Source organism: Microtus oregoni, unplaced genomic scaffold (genome assembly GCF_018167655.1).
Source record: "Microtus oregoni isolate MIOR12 unplaced genomic scaffold, Mior012 000008F_ref0000371, whole genome shotgun sequence".
NCBI lineage: Eukaryota > Metazoa > Chordata > Mammalia > Rodentia > Cricetidae > Microtus > Microtus oregoni.
Genome location: NW_024543067.1, coordinates 22,523,930 through 22,542,202, shown reverse-complemented (window position 1 = coordinate 22,542,202; position 18,273 = coordinate 22,523,930). Strand labels below are relative to the sequence as shown.

The 18,273-nt window shown below is 39.7% G+C and overlaps 1 protein-coding gene across 1 annotated transcript in view; it reads left to right on the top strand.

The window, feature by feature from the left end:
* Atp6v0d2 (ATPase H+ transporting V0 subunit d2) overlaps positions 1–14,279 on the top strand; it is a 42,067-nt gene extending 27,788 nt beyond the window's left edge. Inside the window, exons 3-8 of the mRNA XM_041657709.1 lie at positions 3,866–4,044; positions 7,105–7,184; positions 8,407–8,484; positions 12,303–12,479; positions 13,785–13,859; positions 13,962–14,279. Coding sequence (XP_041513643.1) covers positions 3,866–4,044; positions 7,105–7,184; positions 8,407–8,484; positions 12,303–12,479; positions 13,785–13,859; positions 13,962–14,123 — 751 coding nt within the window. The 3' untranslated portion in view covers positions 14,124–14,279. The remainder of the gene's footprint in view (positions 1–3,865; positions 4,045–7,104; positions 7,185–8,406; positions 8,485–12,302; positions 12,480–13,784; positions 13,860–13,961) is intronic.
* Positions 14,280–18,273: the final 3,994 nt, after the last annotated feature.

Below are 18,273 nucleotides of genomic sequence, written 5' to 3'. Positions count from 1 at the left end.
GTGATGGGGACAAGAAGGCAAGGAGGAAGGCAGGAAACAGATATCTCCTAATCATTCCTTTCCTAAACAATGCTATAAGAACTGGTGTTATTGCTATTTTAGAAACAAGTCTACTCGAAGAATGAGTTGAAATAAAATTCAAACCAATCCGTATTACCCTTGTTCTTTGTGATAAGAAGCCACCTTCTGTATTAGCAAAAACATAAGCACATGTAATAAACACAGTCCACACAGCTGTACAGGTGATTACATGTAGGCAAACCCTCCTCACGGTGCTAACTTAAGTTGCAGAATGTCAGGAATACATATGCCGTTATATTATAGAGGTGCAGTGGGGAATAGCAAGGGCCCGAAGTTCACCAAAGACTATTAAATGATAGTAAATCCTCTGTCAGGTAATTGCCTTTGAGCCTAAAGGGACAGTTAGATAAACAATACCATGCAAGTATCATTTTCAACAGATAAAGAAGATTCTCAAATTTCATAATGTCTAAATTTGTTGCTGCTGTTTGGAAAGCAAAGAAACTGTTTATGAAGGATAATTAACTGCTTCAAGAATGCTAGTTAGAATTCTCAGAGGGGTAGACTGTAGACTTTCCATGGCAAGGCAGACTTGCTTTTCCACCATAAAATGAATTGGTGATTCAGCATGTAACCCATGCACCAGGCTCCTGCAACAGCATTTCCAGTATCCAAATTCACCGCAATCCTCTGCAAGGTGTCACTTTTCAAGTCTATATTGTGGTGCAGTCCCCACCATTGTCAAACATGGTTTGTTTGTTCGTTTACCAGTTGACTGTCCCTTCCCTCCTCCAACCTGTCACCTCATTTTCTCCACTGCTTCTCCCCCCTTGGCATTACACATTGCCCTCTCTCCTCTTTCACATGAAGCAAATACTGACCTTCTAAATTGAAGATGTCCAGCTCATGCAAGGCTATTTTCTCCTTTCATTAAGGTCAGCTTGTCTCCAAAGCTACAGAGAAACCCTGTCTTGAGAAACAAAAACAAAACAAAACAAAAAAAGGTTAGCTTGTGGTATGAGCTCTCTCTCTTTGTCCTTCTCATTTCCTACTCATTTAAACATACATTGATCATCTCTGCCTTTCTCTCCCCCTTTCCTCTCCCACAAACACACTCTACTAAGTGTTTTTACTAGCTTAGATGGTCTCTTAGTTTCTGTAGCATATGGATGTCTGTGTCAGTGTCTACCTTAATGTACCTGTGGCCATTGACACTTTTTAATATCTCCTTATAACTTTCTAGGACTTTTTGGAGTTACTGCCCTGGCTATCCCCCATCTGGCCATTTTTCTTCATACACTTTATCACAGGTTCCTCCTGTGGTCACACAGAATGAACTCTTTGCTATTATCTTAGTTAAGGTTTCCATTGTTGTGATGAAACACCATGAGGCTAGGAAAATGTTTATTTGGCTTTCATATCCTGAATCTCTGTTCACGGAGGAAGCTAAGGCAGAACTCAAAAGTAACAGGAACCTGGAGGCAGGAGCTGGTGCAGAGCCATGGAGGAGTGCTGTTTACTGATTTGCTCAGCCTGCTTTCTTATGGAACCCAAGGCCACCAGCCCAACTGTGGCCCTCCCACACCAATCAGTAAGCAACAGAATGTCCTATATGCTTGCCTACAGACCAATCTTTTTTTTTTATATTGTTTTTTTTTTATTGAGAAAAGGAGAAAAAAAAACAAGTTTCCACCTCCTCCCAGCCTACCATTTCCCTCCCCCTCCTCCCACCCTTCTCCCCCTCCTCCCACCCTTTTCCCCTCCCCCCACTCCTTTCCCCCTCCCTCTCCAGACCAAAGAGCAGTCAGGGTTCCCTGCCCTGTGGTAAGTCCTAGGTCCTCTCCCCTCCGTCCATATCTAGGAAGGTGAACATACAAACTGGCTAGGCTCCCACCAAGCCAGCACATTAAGCAGGATCAAAACCCCGTGCCATTGTCCTTTGCATCTCATCATCCCTCATTGTTCGCCATGTTCAGAGAGTCCAGTTTTATCCCATGCTTTTTCAGTCACAGTCCAGCTGGCCTTGGTGAGCTCCCAATAGATCAGCTCCACTGTCTCAGTGGGTGGGTGCACCCCTCGTGGTCCCGACTTCTTTGCTCATGTTCTCCCTCCTTCTGCTCCTCATTGGGACCTTGGGAGCTCAGTCCAGTGCTCCAGTGTGGGTCTCTGTCTCTATCTCCATCCATCACCAGATGAAGGTTCTATGGTGATATGCAAGATATTTGTCAGTATTAATATAGGATAGGGTCATTTCAGGTTCCCTATCCTCAGCTGCCCAGGGAACTAACTGGGGACATTGCCTTGGGCTCCTGGGAGCCACTCTAGGTTCAAGTCTCTTGCCAACCCTACAGTGGCTCCCTTAACTAAGAATTGTGGTTCCGTGCTCCCCTGTCCAACCTTCCTTTATCCCAATCCTCCTGTTTCCCCAAGGCCCCCCCTCCTTCCCTTCTAACTTTTCTCTCCCCATCTCCCCTTACCCACATCCCACCCCACCCCCAAGATTCCAATTTTCTCCCCGGTAATTTTGTCTACTTCCCTTAGCCAAGAGGATAACTTTATGTTTTTCCTTGGGTTCACCTTCTTACTTAGCTTCTTTAGATTCACCTATTGTAGACTCCGTGACCCTTATTTATGGCTAGAAACCAATTATGAGTGAGTACATTCCATGTTCATCTTTTTGGGTCTGGAATACCTCACTCATGATAGTGTTTTCTATTTTCATCCATTTGCATGCAAAATTCGAGAAGTCATTGTTTTTTACCGCAGCGTAGTACTCTAATGTGTATATATTCCATACTTTCTTCATCCATTCTTCCATTAAAGGGCATCTAGGTTGTTTCCAGGTTCTGGCTATTACAAATAATACTGCTATGAACATAGTTGAACAAATGCTTTTGTCATGCCTACAGAGCAATCTTATGGATGCATTTCTCAATTGAGGTTCCCTCCGATCAGATGCCTACAGCTTGTGTCAAGTGAACATAAAACTAGCATGCACACATACTCTTTAGGGAGTGATCTTAATCCCTCTCAGGCTTTGTCTTCTAGCTTTAAACTGCCTCCCCCATCTGTAGATATCTTTAGTTTACACTTCTGAGGGTTTCTGGCTCTTTCTTGGTTAGCTCTTGGTTAAACTGATTCTGTCCAGAATCTACATGATCCGTAAATGTCTTCTTCCCACATTGTCTCTTCTCAACCAAAAACTTCCCAGTCTACTCATGGTCCTAAACACTGAAAACAGAGTAATACAAGGACTAAAAATACTGTACTTGAAGCAGACTGCCAGAGTTTTGGTCTCAGCTGTCCTATTTGTTAGATGTAGTTGCTATCATGGGCTACATTTGCATCTATCTGGGCCACAGGTTCCTCAAATAGAAAATGGAAACACTAATAATACCAATATTACAGTGATGTTATGGAGAATAAATAAAATAACTTTTATGAAGCACTATACTCTATATGTATGTATTTACCTTTTCTTCCATTTTAATATTAAACACATAGACCATAACATTACCTATAGTTGAAAAATTCAGCATTCACCAATATCCTTAATACCCAAGCTCCTCCCTTTATCTATCATGACCTATCATGAGCAATCTTGGGCCTACCCCAGTGATCTAGACTTTATGTGTGTGTGTTATCTCAGATGTTCTTCCTTCTACCTTGAAAACCTCTATCCTCCAGGACTCAGCGCTTTATGTCAAAAACTCCACTCATTCATCAAACTTGAGTTTGAATGTCATTTCCCAGGGAGTCTGACCTGTGGACTTCTTCAGGGCCCAACTACAAAATCACCACACTACCCAGTTAATTGTTCTCTAATGCTTGGGTATTATTCCAGATGCAGCTATATGATAGACAATGTAATTCTGCTCATGAATGGAGCATTGCAAAAGAAGTCTGTGAAAGAAGTTCTAGCCAAGTGTCACCCACTGGGCCGTTTCACAGAGATGGAAGCAGTCAACATTGCAGAGACCACCTCAGATCTCTTCAAGGCTGTGCTGGTTGAAACACCATTGGGTATGGAAACTTATTTTTTGTTTTTATTTGTTTTTCTTTTGTATTTTAATTTTCTTATTCATTTTACACACCAGTCACAATTGATCTTCCTATCCCTCCTCCTGTTCCCCCACCCTGCCTTTCCCCACTGACTCCTGTAAAAGGGTAAGGCCTTTCATGAGGAGGCTACAAAACCTGGTTACATTCAGTTGAGTCAGGACCAAACTACACTACTCTCTCCCTCATGCAGAAAGCCTAGTTTGGTCCCATGCAGACTCCACAGCTGTCCATCTAGAGTCCGCGAGTTCCCTCAAGACTGGTTCAGTTCTCTGTAGATCTCCTCATCTTGACCTTGTCACCATCCCCTTGCTCATATACTCCCTCCTCCATCTCTTCAACTGGACTCCTAGAGCTTGGCCTGGTGCTGGCTGTGGATCACTGCATCTGCTTCCATTAGTTACTGGATGAAGGTTCTATGATTACAGTTAGGGTAGTCACCGTTCTGATTACAGGGGAAGGCCAGTTCAGGCACCCTCTCCACTATTGCTAGGAATCTTAGTTGGGGTCATCCTTGTGGGTTCCTGGGAGTTTCCCTTGTACCAGGTTTCTCCTTAGCCACATAATAGCTCTCTCTATCAAGACATCTCTTTCATTGTTTTCCCCCTCTATCCCTTCCCCAGCACTACCATCCCATTCCCCCATGTTCTCATACCCTGTTTCCCCCTCTTTACTGTCCCATCCCCTGCCTCCAGTTTACCCGGGAGATCTCATCTATTTCTCCTTCCCAGGGTAATCCATACATCCCTCTTAGGAGCCTCCTTGTTACCTAGTTTCTCTAGTACTGTGGGTTGTGGTCTGGTTATCCTTTGCTTTACATCTAGTATGGATACTTATTTGTAAAATGGCCTGTGCATGTTAGCATAGTCATTAGAAAATGTACCTTCAGGGCTGGAGAGATGGCTCAGTGGTTAAGAGCACAGGCTGCTCTTCCAGAGGTCCTGAGTTCAATTCCCAGCAACCACATGGTGGCTCACAACCATCTGTAAGGAGATCTGGCGCCCTCTTCTGGAACACAGGCATATATGGAGGCAGAAGGTTGTATACATAATAAAAATAAATAAATAAATCTTTAAAAAAAAAAAAAGAAAATGTACCTTCAATATGAAACATTTTTATGAAAGTAGTTTTATAATATACAGGTTCATAGTTGCTGACAGGACTCTGAGATGGGCATGGTGGCACATACATGGTGACTAAAGAAAGAGGTTGGCAAACCTGAGGTCAGTTTGGTTACACAGAGAGACTCTACTTCATAAAAACAAACAATATCAAAAGAATCATCTAGGCCTAGGGAGATGGCTCAGTTGGTAAAGCAATTTTCTTTCAAGCATAAGGACTTAAGTTTGTGCCACAGAATCTTGTAAGGAAAAAAAAAACTAAGTATTGTCACACATTTGTCTAATCCCAGCACTAAATAGGACTTGCTGGACCCCTAGCCAAGCCTATTTGGCAAGCTCCAGGCCAGGGAGAGAGATCCTATTTCAAGACACGAGGTGGGTGCCTCTTAAGGAATGATACCTAAGGTGTCCTCTGTCTTCTATTTGTACACACACACACACACACACACACACACACACACTCACACACACTCACACATATGTGTGGGCATCCATGTACATAGGAATATGTATACAAATGTACAATACACAGAAAAATCATCTAACCTTGCTGTCTTGTCTCTCAGATGAAGACACGAGAAGCAATCTGGTCTCGGTCATTTATAAGCCATTCAGATTAAGGAAGGGACTGGAGCTCGTATCCCAACCACCAAATCCATATGCTTTCTACCAGGATATAGCAATTATGTGATAAGCTTGTACATGCTCAAACTATGTGTTCCCTTTCTGTTTTCCTTATCCTTTCATATTAAACTCTTATTTAATTCGGGTCATATCTAGGGACTATTTTGTTTAAAGAAGTTTATAAATGTCTTTGCTATGAGCTAGTTGAGAGCCTCTATTAACTTACCTAGATCAATTATGAAATGACTTAATTTCAGTATAACTTACCACCAATAAAAATGTCATTGTTCAAAATGTTAATGGGAAAAGTTTCAAGCATTATTACCGTCAGAATTCTAGATGGTAGCAATTCATTATTGACCATAAGCAAAATAGCTTTCATTTTAAATTGGGGACCAGGAGCTGGAGAGATGCTTCAGTGGTTAAGAGCACTAGCAGCTGCTTTGGAGGACCTGGGTTCAATCCCTAGAACACATGTGGTGTGTTCCAGAGAACACAGCAACCTCTTCTAGTCTCTGCAGGTACTGAGAATACTTGTGGTGCAGACATACATCAAGTAAAACACTCATGCATATAAAATAATAATTAAAATAAAGTAATTTGGGGAGCAGGGTTAAGCATAGGGCATTTTGCATGCTAAGAATATGCTCTACCCATGAGACCACACTCTGAGCCAAAATAGTTACCTTTCAAACAGATATTCTAAAAAAAAGGCAAGGGTGTGCTAGGTCACATTTAAGTATCTGTGGCTTAGCTAGTGCAGCCTGGTGGAAACAAGGTGAGTCTGGGATGAGTGAGCTGTGAATCTGAAGCCAGACTTTGCAAGGTCTCAGTATAATGACTTGAGCAATTTAATTTATCCCCATTTTCCTCATTTCAAATCCTAACAGTTTTGAAAATGAATTTAAACATAATTTTAGTAAAACAATGTGCCTGGTATAAATTTGGTTGCAGGTGGTAAATATTACTATAAGGTTGTGTTAGGGTATAAGGAAGGAATTGCAAAAAGGAAGCAAGTCTTAAATGACTGCTTCCAAGGTTGTGAAAATTAAATAAGCTAATGTGTAGCCATTGTTTGGTACAACATGTAGTGCCGAAGGTTCACACATGGTAAATACTTAATGAATAACAAGTTCTATCATCCTTATCAATATTTGCCTTACCCAGTGTGGACTGCTACTCCACAGAGTTTTCATTAGCAGTGAGCACACGTGGTGGCACTATACTTATTTCCTACACTTTATCGTCTGGCTTGTGATTCATATTCTTTTGCTTTCAGCTCCATTCTTCCAAGATTGTATGTCTGAAAATACTCTCGATGAACTGAATATTGAATTACTGCGCAATAAACTATACAAGGTAATTTTTCTTCCAGATGTATTTTTCTTGATTACACAATATAACATATTGGAGTTCTTTATTATCAAAGTTACTTTGCCCATTGACCAGCTTTTGCAATTATGAAGTGATGCATATTTAGAACATAGTTTTTATTGTTTGGGCTCATGCATGCATGTCAGTTTATTCTATCCTTTGCTGTATGTACAATGCCTGAAATGCAAAATGTGTTGGTAAGATGATGGTAGATAGGCAGATAAATTTGTGGGAAAACTATATCAGAGGCAAGCAGCATAGACAACAGGCATTCTCTTTTATAGCATCCATCTTTGCTGTAGATCTTGTTATAAAACTTTGAATCTTAAAATTAATCTGTCCATGTAATTTAAACCTATGCCAGTATTACCAACTTGTTGACACAATGTCATATGTGCCACTGCATGATTGCCAGAATGTCTGAATTCTGTTGCCATCATTAGCATAGACTGTGTACTATAGGGCAAGAAAAGTCTTCCAGTGAACACTCTCATAAAGTATATTAATATATACCACTGTGGTATATAAATAGTGTGTTAAGCTAAAATACATAGTTCTTTCAAAGGTATTTCATTATAGGCATTTTTGTTTTATAAAGAGACACTTGAAAGGAGGCACTCCTGAGATGTAACTAAGAGAACATTGTGTTCTAAGCCGTTCATGGGCCTTAACTCGCTCAGCCTAGAAGCAAAGCTGTGATTTGTGCAATTCTTGTTCCTCTTATAAACATGAGAGATGAAGAGACATGAGGCTTCCTTGGTAGAAGGAACTTAGTATTGAGTTAGTTAAGTATTAGATCTGGAATACAAGCCCAGGCAGTCTAACCTGACAACCTAGGCTCTGCTTTTCAATATATTCACGTAGTCAAAACCAATGTGTCTTATGAAATTTAATATCAGAGTTACTAAATCATTTGCAGAGTTCAGCAAAGTGCTTGGCACTCTTGTTGGAATAGCTGGAGTGAAGTACATAAATGCCTGTTAGGTAATTATACACTGTAATAAGTGCAATTTTGTTCTTTTATTGAGTTTTTTTTAGTCTCGGTCACAGGTATACTAAATCTCTATTAAATTTACTATGGAATATCTCCTATGTTAGGAGCAATTCAGTTTCCATTAGAGCATTTCATATGCTATGAAAAGATGACCTAGACATTTCTAGAAGGAAATTATTCATTTCATGGTTTATAATCTTCTTTCTTTCTAAGTCTTACCTTGAGGCATTCTACAAATTCTGCAAGGATCACGGTGATGTCACAGCAGAAATTATGTGCCCCATTCTTGAGGTAAGAAGGACCCTTTGGCTCTGTTTTTGCCAAATGAGTTTGCATACTTGTCCTTACTTTAACCCTGTTGTATTTCTTTATCTCAGAAGTTATCTGAAAATTCAATAAGCAACATCATTTGATGTCTTAAGGGAGTGTTTTCTTGAAAGCCAGCATTTTGCTTAGTGGTTGAACACTTACCTAAAATATATAGGACTTTGGATTCATTTCTGCCAATGCAAAACTCAATCAGACAAAATTACTTTAAATGTGTGGTTATGATTCCAGTTGATGTATATGTAGAAAGTAGGTTATAATTCATTAAACATTTTATATTACTAACAACTGGTAGGTTATGAATATTTTCATAATATCCACTCAAACTCTCTCCAACGAAGGAACATTGAACAGCAGGAATATCCTGTAGGTTGAGCCCACAGTCCATTATAGCTCTATTCATGACATGATCCTTATAAAAGCCTAAAACTAAGGCTACCTAAGCAGTTCTCCACCATTCCAGCTTTGAGCAGAAAGAATATAGTTCAAATGCACCAAAACCAGGAATTTGATAATGTGTGGGATGCTACATCACTGTCTTCTGTGGAACTAATGTCAAGACTCTTTTTTAAATTTTCTCTATATCACCACAGAACATACTCATGCTCAGAGGTCCTCTTGACAGAAGCTTGACTCATAGGTGCATGGGAGATTGGGGTGGACATCAAGAGAGGCTGGAGTTCACCCCAGGGCACAGATTCCACTTAGTGTTTAATATGCATCCCTCAGTGGCTTTCCAAGACTCTTGAAAAATAAAAGGAATGCTGTGTCAAACTGTGCTTAGGAGTGATCAAAACAATATATTTAAACATTTTAAATTAGAGTGGAGTTCACTACAATGGTACACATCATACTAAGAGCTTTCAGACAAAAGGAACAAAGAACATTAAAGCATAAAATGAATTCATAAGAAGACACATCAAGTAGGATGGATACAGAAGCACTTGTTATGATAAAGAGAGCTTTTGATGGGAATGCCCCTTCCCCCTCAGTGTAGGGAGTGTTCCGGTATGCAGACCTATGGAATGGAACTTGTGCTTACAAGCTAAGGAATAAACTATAAGGAACAAACTTTGTAATTACTATGGCAAGGCATGGGAAATGAATGGATTATTTGGATAATCCATTATAGTCAGTTAGAGTCATCTGTCCTTAGCCTGGCATGTGAAGTGCTTCCTGGTGTCTCCCCATCTACCTGTCTATCCAATTTTACAGTAGCTTCCTTAGGTGTTTAAGGTGTTAACCATCCTCCAAATACATCATGTGTTTTCTACTGCAACAATCTCCTCTGGCATGGCCTCTGCTGACTTGATGTCTGCAATGCTGCCTACCCTGTCATATTTCCCTTCTTAAAATTCTAACATCTTGCAACTGGAAAATACCGAAGAATATCTGGGACAACTATCTACATGTTACTTATCCTACCCTATCTTTCATTTCAAGGATTCTTATTGCCACGAACAATCCACTTGCAGTTCTTACCCCTGGAAGTTCTAAAATGCTTTACAGGATTGGCTATGTGCAGGAGCCAGAATGTAATTGCCTTTGCTTCCAAATAAAGCTACCCTGCTTCTGACCCACCCATAAGTCCCATGAGAGCAATCAAAAGGACCAGTGGAAATGCACTCTCTCCTGATAAGAAACACCAGTTCTAACAAAAGTGTTCCAGTAGAGCTTTTGCAAGCCCAGCTTTGTTATTAGCTAGCAAGTGTGGAAAGTGATGAAGGACAGCTCAGGTCCTTCTTTTCAACTTTCTTGGGCTGGTGAACAGCCTTGGGGACTTCTTAAAAGGCAGAGTGTGGTTCAGTAGGTTTAACTATAGACTGTGGTTTGAGAGTCTGCATTTTTAACTTTCACTGATGTCAAAGCTACTGAGTCACAACTTCAAGTAGCACCACTGTAGGAAATATTGTAGAGAATTCAAAAGTGATGAAATCAGTCAGGCTGTTCTGTTAGATTCAGTAGAGAGTTAGAATATTCTGTGTGACGAGCATTGGCTCCAAAAAAAAAAAAACAGCAAATAAAAAAGACAGGGCTCTTCTAAGAATTAAGAGTAGGGAAAGGAAAAGTACAGAGATAGATGTTAGAATGACATAGTAAGAATAAAGTACTTCAAGGACCTGGGGAGGAACTTCTGAGCCCACCAATATTTAAGATAAGAAGAGGAGGGACCCTTGAGGGAGAGAAAGGGGGCCTAAGAGAAAAGATGTAAGAACTAGTAGATGGGGAGGAGTGCGGTGAAATGCTTTCCTCTGGACATGACAGAGCTGGTACATACACAACTCAGCTGTGGTTACCTATGTGTAATCTGCATGGGACCATCTCAGCTTCCAATCCCAGGGCAGAGTAGAGAAGAGTACCTGAGGCTCAACCCCTGCTGAAGAGCTATTAGTGGCTGATGTGGCTGCTGGGGAAGAGAGAATTACTTTTCTATAGAGATGTGGTGTGGTAGGAATGGGTGAATCTGGTGAATGACCTCATACACATTCATATATGGGAAGCACAAACTCAATGGGTTAAAGGTAAATATATGTTTATATATTTATATACATATATAAGGAATATATACAGATATATTTTAGGATAAAAGAGAATAGAGGATGATGGAATATTTAATGTGGATATAAGGAAAACTGAGAGATAGCAGAAACATGGAGAGCAAAGGAATAGGAATGAAATCTCAAGAAAGATAGCATGATTATTGGAAACAGGATTGATGGAGTAGGAGCTCAGCAGTCTATGGTGTTCAGCACTGGTCATCAGTACATACTGACCTACTTAAGGATCATGAAGAATAAGACCTTACAAGGAAGATAAATCACCCCAAGCCACATGATTCTTAGCTACAGAGATTCTTAGAATCAGAGGTTGGTCATTTAATGGTAGGTCATTAAACACACACACATACACACACACACACACACACACACACACACATACACACACACAACCCAAACCATGAAATAAAGATGGTCTGTAGTATGACATTTAATTCTATAAAATAAATAGGACTAGGGATGTGGCTCAAAGGTAGAGCTGGTGTGACATGCATGAGGCCCTGGATTGGATGAAAGGACCCTGCCAAGGTATGCCAGCCACTAAGAGAACAAACACACCACATACAACAGAGTTAATGTGAGAGGTTTATTGGGAGACAGGGATGAGGATAGCAGAGTATGGACATGAGAAAGGCAAGCAGACAGAGAGGCAAGAGAGCAAAAACAGAGAACTGTGACAGAGGGACACTTTTTTAAAGGGTACATGAGTCGCATAACTAAGGCAGCCTGGCCATCTTGGCAGGAACTAACATTGGTTCCTCAGCATCACAAACAATAACACCAACAATAGTGACAGGAACAGTTAAAAGGGGCTAGTAACATGTAGTGTTGCACATTTTTGTTGTTCAAACACCTTGGCAGACATGTTTACTTGCATTGCCTTATTCTGTCCCTGTGTGCACTTTAGTGGTATTCTTACTACCTTTACGGAAAACACATTCATTACTCTTGTGACCTACGTTGAGCATAGCATGTAAGTAACTTGTTGCAGGGAGCCTGGGAAATTAAGCTTGGTGGGGTTTCAAAAGTCATAGGCCATCACAGGGCTGGGCAATCTCTCCAAGCAAATTACACCTTTTCAAGGGGAGCTAAAGGGACATAAGTAAGACTTGCCTACATTGTAAGTAAACATGGAAAGCAAATCACTTCAGAGATGCAATTCTTTATGTAGCATGTGGTGTAAAAGATTATTGGATTTGCTGTTTTCATGCCTTTCACTTTCAGTTTGAGGCCGACAGACGTGCTTTAATCATTACTCTGAACTCATTTGGCACTGAATTGAGCAAAGAAGACAGGGAGACCCTCTTCCCCACCTGTGGCAAGCTCTATCCTGAGGGACTGCACTTGTTAGCTCAAGCTGAAGACTTTGAGCAGATGAAGAGAGTAGCAGATAATTATGGAGTAAGTGATTTCCCCAGCACTCTGAGTGCCTTGCATTACTTCAGCATGGGCCCTTTGGAAGCTCACACATCCATTTAAACACCTCAACCAAACTGATATCCAGATTGCAGCAAGCAGTGCCTCTTTCTGTAATTATGCCTCCCAGAGAAACACTTCAAGTTTCTAGGCCAAGCTGGCTGGCATCTTTTAAGATCCTGCCAAGAAAGCCCTTGTTTAAATCTCCCAGGAGTGGTTATCTACTGAGTACGTTTTGAAATTCCTTATAAAGCAACTTCCCCAAGAGGCTGGGACAAGTTCCTGGAAGTGAGAATTCATGTCAAAGTTACATCAAACAGCCTGACCTCAATCGTTCTTTGAAATACCCACTGGAAGAAAAATATAAGAACTCCTGAGTCAACTGGGAGCATGGGGATCATGGAAGAGGGTAGAAGGGGAGTGGGGAGAAAAGAAGGGGAGTGAAGAAAAATAGTTCAATAAAAAAATTTTAAAAATATATTCACTGAGAAAGCAGAGTCAGTACAGAACATCTATAGGGACTACAGGAGAACATGGGATATGTATGGGTTTCCCCAACCCCTTTGCTGAGAGGCAGAAACTGGGAGAGGAAGGGAACTGCTCACTGGCTTTCCCTCCTTCTGCCCTCAGCACTCTAAGACAGGCTAGAGTTCCTCATACATCTTCCCCAGATTCACTTCCTCAATTTTGTGGGTAATCACATGTATATCCCACAGTTCACTTCCTCAGTTTAAGAGTGACCCTGGTGTTTCCTTGTAGATTTCCAAATCCTTCCAGTAAAACAGCCAGCAAACAGTATCTATAAACCTTCTTACTCTTTCATCTATGATTGTGGGCAACACTTTAGTATAATGTTAAAATTTGAGCTTCTCCCCAGTTTTTACTCTTTCTGCACTTGAAATTCCATGAGATATATCGGGTGTCATCTCAAGGACTCACAAACCTATACAAGTCAAACTGCAAGGGTTCACTAAGCCTAGTGTTTTTATGTATGAAAATGACAATGTACATTAGGAAAAATATGGCGTTTCCCTTGTACTTGTAGCCCATTCAGATTTCAAGTGAGAAAGTAAAAAATTTGTTCACCTCTTTGTTTGTTTGGATTTGTTTGGAGAATGGGGGTGTCAGGAAGTGAAAGAGCATTCAGGCCTTCTGTACAAATTTTCTTTAAAGGACACACACACACACACACACACACACCAATATCTATATTTCTAAGGAAATGCATTTATATGAATTCATGAGAGATGTAATATCCTTTACATTTAAATTCTTGTCTTTGTTTTTAAGGTTTACAAGCCTTTGTTTGAGGCTGTAGGTGGCCCTGGGGGAAAGACATTGGAAGATGTTTTCTATGAACGAGAGGTACAGCAGAAGTGGAAATATTATGGTTTATATGCTTTTGTTGTTAGCATGGGCTTTAAATGTTCTTTCGCTGATGGTCCATGTCACCTTTTCTTTCCTTAGGTGGAAATGAATGTTCTGGCATTCAACAGGCAATTCCACTATGGTGTGTTCTATGCATATGTAAAGTTGAAGGAGCAAGAGATGAGAAATATCGTGTGGATAGCAGAATGCATCTCACAGAGACATCGAACTAAAATCAATAGTTACATTCCAATTTTATAAACCAGTAACAAGACCTCAAATGCAGAAAATTATACATGTTGAAAAGAAGCTATTGAGGAAGGAAAAGTGATTGTGTCTTACGTTACCTAGATCATACAAAAGTAAGTCATATCTCCTTTCCATGAATTGTATGTTCCCTGAGAGCCCAATAAACTGAACATGAAACCAAGTAGTACCTTCTTATTTTCAGCAAATATTAATCATTTTTTTATGTTTATATCTCATTGCTCACTGGTCCTACACATTCATTTTAATTGACTTGATAGCATTTTTCATACTCTCATTTAGTTATGTTAGAATCATACCTAAACAAGTATTTCACTCTTCCTTTTCTATTCTTCTCCCCAAGCTCAAACACTGAGTGTCTGATCTACTGGTTAGTTGTTTACTTTTTCCATCAATTCATAAAAATGCAAGGCTGTGTGTAGCCATCATACACTACATTTGGTGAAGACACTAGGATTGATAAGCCTGGGAAAGACAGATTTCCAAGATGTTAGTGTTGCTAAATATGTTAATAAATTAGATTCTCTCTCTCCCTCTCCCCTCTCCCCCCTCTCACACACACATTATATACATATATGCAGAAGAGAGATAGAGACAGATCGATAAACAATATATACATATCTATGCCTGAGGTTCTGTCACACTTTATTTAAGAAGAAAATTCCACTAATTATATTTTGTTCCTTCAGAAGAAAAAAGTCACAGATTTAGTATGATTGCCTCATAAAGCCTGGGACCAGTGGAGAGAACTGCTCAAAAAAAAAAAAAAAGAAAAGAAAAAAGAAAGAAAGAAAAGAAAAGAAAATATCAAAGTATGTCCCTAATCTTGCTTTAAATAGAAAAAGTGTTCTTAGATATAGCCTGTATTTACTGTGCTTCAAGAATTAAGCATGTGGGGGCTGGAGATATGGCTCAGTGGTTAAGAGCATTGCCTGCTCTTTCAAAGGTCCTGAGTTCAATTCCCAGCAACCACATGGTGGCTCACAACCATCTGTAATGAGGTCTGGTGCCCTCTTCTGGCCTGAAGACATACACACAGACAGAATATTGTATGCATAATAAATAAATAAATATATAAAAAAAGAATTAAACATGTGCAGTTAACAAGATGACTCAGCAGGTAAGGGAGCTTGCTGTCAGTCCTAACTACCTGAGTTCAATCCCTAGGAGTTCACATAGTAGAACGAACTTAGTACTGCAAGATTATCTTTAACCCTTACATATGCAATACACACATACACAAAAAAATTTTTTAATAAAATTTAAAGAAACTTACAGAGATAATTTGAACATTCTTTGTATAAGCATACCTAACAAAGTATATAAATACACTATCTAGAATGAAATGCATTTAAAAAGGAGCACAACATTTTTCTGCAGAAATATCATTTGTAAGTATAAGGAAAAATAATGATTTGTTGGACTGAGAAGAAAGTCAAGTGCCTACTTCCTGACTGCAGACACAATGTGCCCAGGTGTTTCACGCTCATGCCACCACACCTTATCAACAACGGCGCACTGTTCCCTCAAACCATGAGCCGAAATAAACCCTTCCCTCCTCTCTAAGTCCTTTCATTGAGTATTTCTGTGACAGCAACACAGCAAAGTAACTAGTACAGAAAACTGATACTAAAGTTGCTGAGATAAACTTTTATATGTTTCATAGGCCTTTAAAGTTGGTTTTGTGAGAAATAGATTTGGGAAGTTATGGATTAGAATAGCCCTGGAATGTTTTAAGCAATGCTTAATAGACCATTCTGATATGAGTTTGAAAAAGCAGAATGCTAAGGGAAATCCAAACTGTAGAGTCACATCTCATGAGATTTCTGAAGCACTTTAGTGAATACTCAGCTAGAAGAAATTCGTGTGATATTCTGTTAAAGGATCTGGCTGTATTCTGCCTGTGTCATGAAAACTTGACAGAAGCTGAATTCAAAGGAAAGTGACTGTTTATTTGGAAGAAGAAATTTTAGGTATAACATGCAGACCTTGTTATGGTTACTACTCATTGCTTTTATCAAAGTCTACAATGAAAGAAAGCAACAATAACAGAAAGACATGAAAACACGGACTCAGGGCAAAAAGTAGTATGAACAATTTGAAATAACAGACAAGGTAGGTGTATATTTGCTATATTTGCTAAAAGGATTAGCACCATTAAAGAGAGTCCTCTTGCTTTGCCCTGAGACAATGGAAAAGGTGCCCCGAGGGCATGACCCAACTGGTCAAAGGATCTCATTTGTGAAAATTAATTTGAAAGAATAATGTTTGAGTTAGGAATGCCAGAAGAACTGAAGGGACTCTATACTCAAAATCAATTCCCTGGGGGAACTGTTTGAATTTTCTTTTTGTTATTTTTGCTTTTTTTTTCAGGTTCAGTCTCAAAGGTACAGAGAGACTACTGCAACCAAGGGACAGAGATTGGGAGGCATGATACTTCTTAAGCTAGGAGAAATCAGCTTGCATGTATGAAATATGTAAGAGTGATGGAGTCAGAGAGTCTTGCACCAAGGATCTAGAAACTTTCTAAGGCCAAGCAATACTTGACAGAATTATATTCCCCACAAGGAGGTCCTGAGAGACAACTGTGTGGAAGGAAGATAAAGGCCAAGCTGTGATGGGGGTTCTAGGATGTTGTAGATGCCAGGGATGTTATGGGATATCTACTGAAGTAAGTTATAGACACAGAGTGGAACCAGTGTGTGTGTGTGTGTGTGTGTGTGTGTGTGTGTGTGTGAGAGAGAGAGAGAGAGAGAGAGAGAGAGAGAGAGAGATCTCATAGGTGCTGAAGTCAGCAGAATGAGAGAAGCAAGAATGGCAAAGGCCACTGGAACCCAGATTATTCTATCATGAGCTCCAGATGCTGCATAAGGGGAAACAGTGATTGACATGTTCCCTTTTGGGTTTCAGTATTTCTTTTATATCCTCCTGTTCTTCATTTTTGAAATGGAAACACTTATTCTATGCCATTAGATATTGGACATATGTAACCTATTGTTTTATTTCATTTTATAGGGGCTTATAGTTAGTAGATTGTCTTGAATCTTAAAAAGAAACTGAACCATAGCAAACAAGGAGACAAGAATTTATTTACTTCTATCTTTGTGTTTGTTTGGAGACAGTCTTGACATGGAGCCATACCCTTGGTCTTTGTGCCTTTAGATCCATGTATTCAGATTACAAAAAGATGCTACTACACCTGATTTATTCTGTTTTTGAAGCTGTCGCCTTCACCATTCTTTTCCCTCTCCTGTTTCCAATACTTCATTAACCTCTTAGTTTCCATCTCTGTCATCTGTTGTACCACATCTTGGAATAGTATAGTCTAGTGAATTCCACTCCCCAGATGCCTTCCAATCAGCAGCCAGTCTTACTTACGGATTCATTCCTTCTGCATATTTCTCATACCTTGTCCCTCCTCACTCCTTTTAGCATTGTCTTCATGATCTTACAAGACCTCTTTCCAACTATCTGTGGTCAGGAACCTGTTAGGACTAGAGTGAGATTTAGTAGTTGCACAGTTAAGACATTTACTGAACATCTAAAAACAAACACCATTGTTTAGTGTTAGGAGGAGAAAAAGGGGGAGGCGGGGAACAGACAAAATTGTACAGTAATGTAAAGTGTGTGCTTTACACAATCAGTATGACAATTTATGCCCTGTGCTGGGTGTAATTTATGAGATACTAGCCTTATATCAGCATAGTTCTACATAAAATCTTTGACTGTAGGACAACTTGTGGTATCCATTCTCTCCCTGCCACCATGTGGGACCTGGGGATTGTACTCAACCCTTCACCTGCTGAGCAATCTCACAGGTTAATTATTTTAAAAATTAAAATCCTTTCCATTTATGCTTAAAGTGAGATTTCTCATAAATTACACCTCTTCTCAGTACTTCCTTCCTCAGTCTCTGCAATTGAGTTTTCTGTCCTACAGTCAAAGATTTTGTGCAAAACTATGTGGCTGTGAAGAAGATATTCATTATTCTAAGAGACTATGTCTTAGTGGCCATCAGATTCCTAAACTACATGTGAATCCAAATTATTAAATTTATTCTAAGGACTGATATTAAAATGTTCATTGCTGATATAAGGCTAGTATCTCATAAATTATGCTCTGTGGCATTTGTACCCCACCCACC